This window comes from Mastomys coucha, unplaced genomic scaffold (genome assembly GCF_008632895.1).
Source record: "Mastomys coucha isolate ucsf_1 unplaced genomic scaffold, UCSF_Mcou_1 pScaffold20, whole genome shotgun sequence".
Lineage (NCBI taxonomy): Eukaryota > Metazoa > Chordata > Mammalia > Rodentia > Muridae > Mastomys > Mastomys coucha.
This window is the reverse complement of record NW_022196903.1, coordinates 127,102,746-127,110,496: the sequence shown is the minus strand read 5'-3', so window position 1 is coordinate 127,110,496 and position 7,751 is coordinate 127,102,746. Positions and strand designations below refer to the sequence as shown.

General features: G+C 33.3%; 1 protein-coding gene across 1 annotated transcript; it reads left to right on the top strand.

Moving 5' to 3' along the window:
• The first annotated feature begins 4,761 nt into the window (after positions 1-4,761).
• On the top strand, positions 4,762-7,491 carry LOC116098387 (taste receptor type 2 member 110-like). The gene is made up of 2 exons (XM_031381023.1): positions 4,762-4,782; positions 6,231-7,491. Exon 2 carries the CDS (start codon positions 6,490-6,492, stop codon positions 7,489-7,491), a length of 1,002 nt encoding a protein of 333 aa, XP_031236883.1. The 5' UTR covers positions 4,762-4,782; positions 6,231-6,489.
• Positions 7,492-7,751: the final 260 nt, after the last annotated feature.

The following is a 7,751-nucleotide window of genomic DNA, read 5'->3' as shown; positions in this document are numbered from 1 at the left end:
CATGCTGGGACCCCATAGGACTGGTAGTTGTACAGGGCCTCTGTGAGCTTGTATGTGTATCAGTTCTGTAATACCTAGTATTCATTCTTTAATTGGCATACAAGTATTGGCTTCAATAGGATATTGTGTCAAATATATGTCAGTATGTATTAGTCTTCTTCGTCTCTCTCTTATACACTTGTCTTTCATCCCCTTGATGCTCTTTTGCCAGATTCTCTTCTCCCCTAAATGACTCTCCTGTTTTCACATCATGTTTTCATATCATATCCAATTACATTCTTTGATTTAACTTACATACATATAAATTTAAATGTAGACAAATTCTGTCTTAGAGAGAAAATACATGGTAATTGCTTTCCTGGATCTGACATATTTTGCTCAACATAATCTCCAGTTGCACACATTTTTCTATGACAATTCTACAATTTTGTGACTGCCTAAAAGTGTGTATACTGCCACATTTTTTATTCATGCATACCAGACTACCTAGTGTTCATGGCTCACTGTCATGCAAATATTTTTGTTGTTTGATCATTTAGAGATGTTCAGTTTTTATACTGAGTGTGGATTGGCAAGGTTGTATGTTTTCAGTGTTCTGAAGGAACGTTCTCTCTGGGGTTCCCAGTTTACACACCACTGACAGAAAGTAAAGACTCCTCCTGGTTTTTAGTGTTCAATAGCATCTATTCTCATTTGTTTTCATCAAGATAGAAGTGCTAATGGGTGATATGGAATCATAAATCAGTTTATTTGCATTTCACTGATTTTGAGGATGTTGAGTATTTATTCAAGTATTTATTGACCATCCGTATTTAGCCTATGTGTCTTGCCATTGTATTATTTGGGGTAAGTAAATTTATTTTATATTTTGTAATGTGTTTGGCTAAACTATTTGATACATAGTTGGCACCAATTTTTCCCTCTTCTGAATAAGGTCTATGAACTCTGAAAATTGTTTTCCTTGACATGCGGAAACTACTGAATTTGATGTAAACTCATTTGATAAATTTGGAATTATTTCATATTCTACTGGAGTCTCTTAAAGGAAGAACATGTGCCTTTCTGTAAGAGATTTATCTATTTTTCTCTAGATGTTCGATGATATTTATGGTTTTTGACCTTTTAAGTTGTGGCTAACTAGTTTAATTATCTGTGTTTCACATACTACAGTGTGAGTTCATTTCTTGACGGTTTTATCTTATATATTAGTGTATACATTTCCTTTTATGTCACTACTATGCTATTTTTGTTAATGAGGTGCCATAATATAATTTAGGTCATGTATTCAGATATGTCTGCAACGTTTTTTGTTAATGATTGCTCTGAGTATTTGAAATTATTTCTGCTCTGTGAATTTTAAAATTGATCTACTAGTTATATTGAGAATTTAATTTGAGTTCCGAAGAGGACTGCATGACATCTAATACTTGCTTTATGTTATTCTACCTTTCCTTGAACATGGGGGCCATTTTAATGTTCTAGTGTCTTTTTAATTACTGTCATAAAGCAGTTCTTTTTATATCATTGACTGAATTATTTCTAAGTATTTTACTTTTCTGGAAATTATTTTATATAAATGAACTGAAAATTTTTTCTAACTTGGTCATGGTTATATAGAAGTCCTTTGATTTTGTGTGCTGACTTTGCTATCTGTTTACTTTGTTGAAAGTATTTATAAGATCTAAGAATTTCTTGGTGTAGGATTTAGTAGGTATTTTTTTTCATAGGGTTAAACTCTCTGGTAATGTAACTAATTTATATACATTTTTCTTCTTTGAATTTCTTTTTAAATACTGTACTTATAATATTTTATGCACTATACTGAATAAAAACATTGGGTGTAGTATTCCAGCCTTATTGCACTTTGTGTTAAAATGACTATAACACTGCTATATCTCTCCTTTTAGACTTTCTCTTTGTAATTCCTTCAGCACTTTTATCAGGAAGTTATAAAGAAGTTTGTCAAATACCATTTCTGTATCTACTGAGATAATTTCATCTATAACGTTAAGATTGTTTATGTATTGCATTGCATTATTTATTTGAATATGTTTTAAATTGTTTCTTATGAGTATATTTATTTTTTATAACTTAGTTATTAAGTTTTGTTAAGTCATATGAGTGTAGGACATTTTTTTTCTTTTATTTATCAATCTTTCTCAATCTGTGGATTGTGACCTTTCGGGGGGTTTATCAACTCTTTAACAGTGGTCTCATATCAGTTATCTTGCATATCAGGTATTTATATTATGATCCAGATCAGTTGCAAAATTATAGTTATGAAATAAAAATAATATAATTTTATCATTGGGAGTCACCACAATATGACAAAACTTTATTAAACTTTATTAGAAACTTCATTAAAGTCTTGCAGCATTAGATAGGTTGAGAACCACTGTTCTAGGTTTTTTTTCATTTGGGTGGTGTAATGTTCATACATATTACTCTGGATTTCAACAAAATCTGTTTTAACTTCTTTCTTGTGGATGGATTTTGTTATTTTTAGGAATTTTCTACTTTATTATAATAGGATGATGTTTTATGAACAGTCAAACTTGGTGCATGGTGCTGGTGGTGAAACTCTAATTGTGCACTTAGCATGTATGAGGATCTGTGTTCAGGGTCAAGAATAAAATCATACAAGCACAATCAGAAGACCTGCTAGCTCAAGTGATACAGTCTACATGCAGCAGTGACATTTTTGCTTTTCATAGAAACCCATTATAATTGAAAATGAACATCTACTGACAGATGTTTATCACTTCAGAAGTTGCATACACAACACCAGAGGTAATGTCTGTCCAGTGACTACACCTAGTGAGCATCAGTCTGCATAATACAAATCTATGCTCATCTGCATTTATCCTGTGTTTCATCTGGTTATTACAGGGTCTACATATGTTAACCCAGTGCAAGTATGACAAAAATGTATCATTGATTCCTGTGATTTCAAGACTATTGTAACAGTCTAATTCTTTAAAGACTATAGGGATTATGTATTACTGTGTCCTGGAACTCTATTCAAAGCCCTTTGGCTCTGAACCATAGAGTTAGAAGTAGAACATTTCACAGACATAAAATCTTTAGGTATTACCTATAATAAGGCTTTTTATCCATAGATGAGGAGCAACAGGAAACATGGATAGCTGCCAAATTGACACACTTCAATCATATATCAAGAATTAGGACAAACGCATAAATACCTTAGATGTATCTTGTTTTGGATAGGAGGAAACTTTTTGAGGGAGAGGACCTGACATTGAGAAACTACCACTCCATTTAGTGGATTACAGAATTTTTGCATTTAAATATTTAATTCATGCAAAACATCATGCCTGCTAGCCCCATAGAACATAATAATAAATCTTATCCTGAGAGCCCTGCTACCTGTTAATACACCATGTGTCTTTGGAAAGTTCAGATTGATAAACTTAGGTATTCTTGTGATGTAATTTTAAGTGTTTATCAGAAGCACCTTGATACACAAGCAGCACTGAATGAAACTTACCAGCTTTGCAGGACATTACCATCTTCTATGTTTTGGGATTGTTCACTAAGTGCTCTGAGCCAATTCTTTCTTCTTATTTTCTGATCTTCCTAATCATAAGAGAGCCTACTGGGTTCAGTTAATCAATGTATTTCCAGTTCTGAAGACCTAATTGATTAATGTGTTATCATATATTTTCTTTACCTGGTGCACAAAGCATTGAGGTGATTTCCCTCATTTGTCTCATTATGGTTCTGTACATTTACATATATGTATATTCATGAACTTATTTGCACTGTATTCTATTTTTATCTTCAACTGTACAAGTTAAAATTAAAAGCAACATTACTAAAAATCCACACAAAAGAAAAAAATTCTCTTCAATTATACAGATTTTATATAGAGCTTATTTAGAGGTTATATGTAATACATCAATAGACAGAGAATTATAATTTTATGAATAAAGAACAATGTATACAGAAATTTATGTATGATTCACCACATTAATTATGTTTGCTACAGTCAGTATATAAAACTTCTCATGAATGACACAACTAACATGGAATTAATTGATGATTTCTACTCTTAATAAAATGCAAGTTCTAAAATGAATAATAACAATGCTTTCCTCAAATGCTGCCTTGCTTTTTAGGACTTTTGCAAGTAACAGAAATTACCCTTGGAGTCATTCTCATTTTGTGTGAAGAAAACTGTCCTTAAACAGGAGTTGCATTTCAAGTGGACATCTAAGATGTTTCCATATAGAGTGAAAGGGAACACAGTTGTAGATCCTTAGATAAGCTCCTCACGAGGACTGCAGCCAGACCTTACTTAGTTCAGCCCCTTTTCCAAAAACTCACGACATTCTGCCATCAGCTTCCACTCTGCACATTTGGCCTCTATGTGTCTGAATTATTTCTCTCAATACATATTCTTATTACATGGAGGAGATAAGCCAGGAGAACCATTACATTCATATTTATATTAAACACCCATGCAAAGCCATGAATTTTACAGCCTAGGTCACAAATCTGATGTGTTACAGAAAGATGTAGAACCTATAAGTAGGAGGCGCTTAGGAGAAGGAAATTGCTTCATAAGAGGCATGCCCTGAAAGGGGATATTAGGTGCACAGGTGTTTCTTCTCATTCTACACTTGTTTGCTTCATGGCAGAAACTGTTTTGCTGCACTAGTGTTTTGTTATTCTGCCATATGACAGACCACAAAGCACTGGAGCCAAGGGATCATGAGCTGAAACTTCAAGAAATATGAACCAAAATTTTCGTCCTGAAAGGTAAATTAATTCAGATGTTTTATTATACTGAAAAAAAACTAACAAGGACCATTCCATATCTGTGCTGGTGTTATGTTAGTCTCCAATTTTATCTTTTCCTTAACTTTTGTCCATTCTGGCCTGCTTTCTATCCCTAATTGTAGTGTACTTGTCAGGTTTCAAATAATATAGGACTGACAGTCTTTGCATAGCATGTTTTTTAGTGGCCTATAAGGAATGTAGAGTCAGTCTTTCACAGTAAAATTCTCCAAGTTTCCCTGCCACATATGATAATTATGATACTTGTTTTTTTATTTATAGTAGCATGTAATATATTATCTTCTTTACTTTAAAAATCTCTTGAGTAGGATGGCTATAACCATGCATTTTACTTCCCATCTTGCCCAGGTTGTATATCATACTTCATCTGTTTTGGTGCCCAAAGTGATAGTTACAGAGTAGATATTAGTAGTAGGGAAGGAAAAGTAGATAGAAAGCTACAGGTCTTTACTGCTAATGAAGGCATCAGCCTATGGACAGGAAGAGGTGAGACTGAGGAAGACTCTTCCTGTATAGAGGAACTCATTTCCCTTAAACACAGCTCCATGGCCCATGTAAAATACTTCCTTCCTACATATGGAGCAATATTTTGAAAGGTTGCTGAACATTTACACTTAATACTGTACAGTGCTAAATTGGAATTCTGTTTAGAAAAATGTAAAAAATCTATGAGGGAAGCTGTGCCTTGGGAAACAGGTTTGTAATCATACCTAACTAGAAGGATAAGATGGGAGAACCATAAATTTGGGGTTATCTGGACTACAGAGTGACTTTAAGGCAAGACTAAGCAATTCAGTGAGACTTTCTCACAACAAAAAGTAAGAAAGATTGCTAGACATATGGCTTGTCAGGTAAAACACTTGCAAGACAGTAAGTAGTAAGGCTCTAGATTTAATTATTATATTTGCAATAAATAAAAAAAATACAGGAAATTGTCATGTAACTAAGCATCATCTAGATATATAATTGAATCAGTGAAAATTGTTACTGCAATGAAAATAGAAGAGGGACAATTTCCCTTAAAAGTGATGTTTTTGCATGTGTATTTTATGCATATGTAAATGATTGCCCATATGGAGTTTTATAAATTAAAATGACTAGTTTAATTTTCATGACACAAACATACATAGCAGTAGTGATCTTCAAAGAGATTTTTAGATATCTGAGTATATGTAGAAAGATTTTTTGATCAATGTATACAAAGATTGGCATGTGTTTGTGTGTGTGTGTGTGTGTGTGTGTATAGTAAGCAGTTTCATTAATTTACTTAACTAAAACATTTATAAGTCATTACCTAAGGAAGGACCACACTCCTAATGTTTTAATATTGCTCAGAAAACGTTGTGTGACAAAAATGTGCAGATAAGGAAAAAGTGAACATATTGTAAATAAATATATCTTTTTTCTAGGTTAGAACATGAAAATTCACCATGTTATTCAACTTCAGAAAGCTGGATATTAGACACAGTGTCTAGATGAAACAGAGTTGATCTCTTTGGGAAGAAAAAAGTAAAGATACTCATAAAGAATTTTTGAAACACCTCCTGGGAAATTTAGATGTTTCCTAGTCAGTAATGTGTAAATGGGATTTTAAAGCTTGATTATTTGGAATTTTTAACAATCAATATGTAGAGCTTTTTTAATGCAGTAGAAACAATAAATTGAAGCATGTTCTCACAGACAATAACAAACAGTGATATTTTTACTTTTATAATAATATTATTTGTGGAATTAGTAATAGGAATCTTAGGAAATGGATTTATAGCATTAGTGAATATCATGGACTGGACCAAGAGAAGAAGAATTACTTCAGCGGATCAGATTCTTACTGCTTTGGCCCTTACCAGATTGCTCTTTGTGTGGTTTATGATCATTTGTATATTGATATCCATACTGTGCCCACATTTGCTTACAAGATCAAAAATACTTATATCAATGGGTGTTATCTGGGTAGTGAACAATCATTTTAGCATTTGGCTTGCTACATGCATTGGTGTCTTTTATTTCCTCAAGATAGCCAATTTTTCTAATTCTTTATTTCTTTACCTAAAGTGGAGAGTTAAAAAAGTGGTATTAGTGATAATACTGGTATCACTGATTTTCTTGACTTTAAACATTTTATCTTTAGGGATGTATAATCAGTTCTCAATTTATGTTTATGAAGGAAATATGTCTTATAATTTGGGGGATTCAACACAGTTTCCCAGAATTTTCTTGTTCACCAACTCATCCAAAACTTTCTTAATCACCAACTCATCCCATGTTCTCTTACCCATCAACTCCCTGTTCATGCTCATACCCTTCACAATGTCCCTGGTAGCTTTTCTTATGGTCATTTTATCACTATGGAAGCATCACAAGAAGATGAAGGTCAATGCCAAACGACCTAGAGATGCCAGTACCATGGCCCATATTATAGCCTTGCAAACTGGACTCTCCTTCCTGCTGCTATATACAATATACTTACTTTTTATTGTCATAGGAATGTTGAGCCTTGGGTCAATTGGGGGGAAATTAATATTTTTATTAGACCACATTTCTGGAATTGTATTTCCTATAAGCCACTCATTTGTGCTGATTCTGGGAAACAGAAAGCTGAGACAAGCCAGTCTTTCTGTGCTGCATTGTTTGAGGTGCTGGGACAAATATGTGGACACCATCAGTCCCTAATAAATTCCAGAGTTCATTGGGCAAAATCTTGAGATCTTATAAAGCTTGGAGGGGTAATACTTAGGAGGATAGGAGGAGGGTAAAGAGACTAGCTGTATATATGTGATCTCAGGAGAAATGGGAAAAGGGGAGCTTTTTTAGGAAGTGAAAAAGGAGGTACATATAGAAATAGGAGGGATCAGAGAGGTAAAATGACAATAAGAATAGAGTCATTCTATGCTAACAAAACCTATAGTGTGTTTGATTCAGGGCTCTTTAAG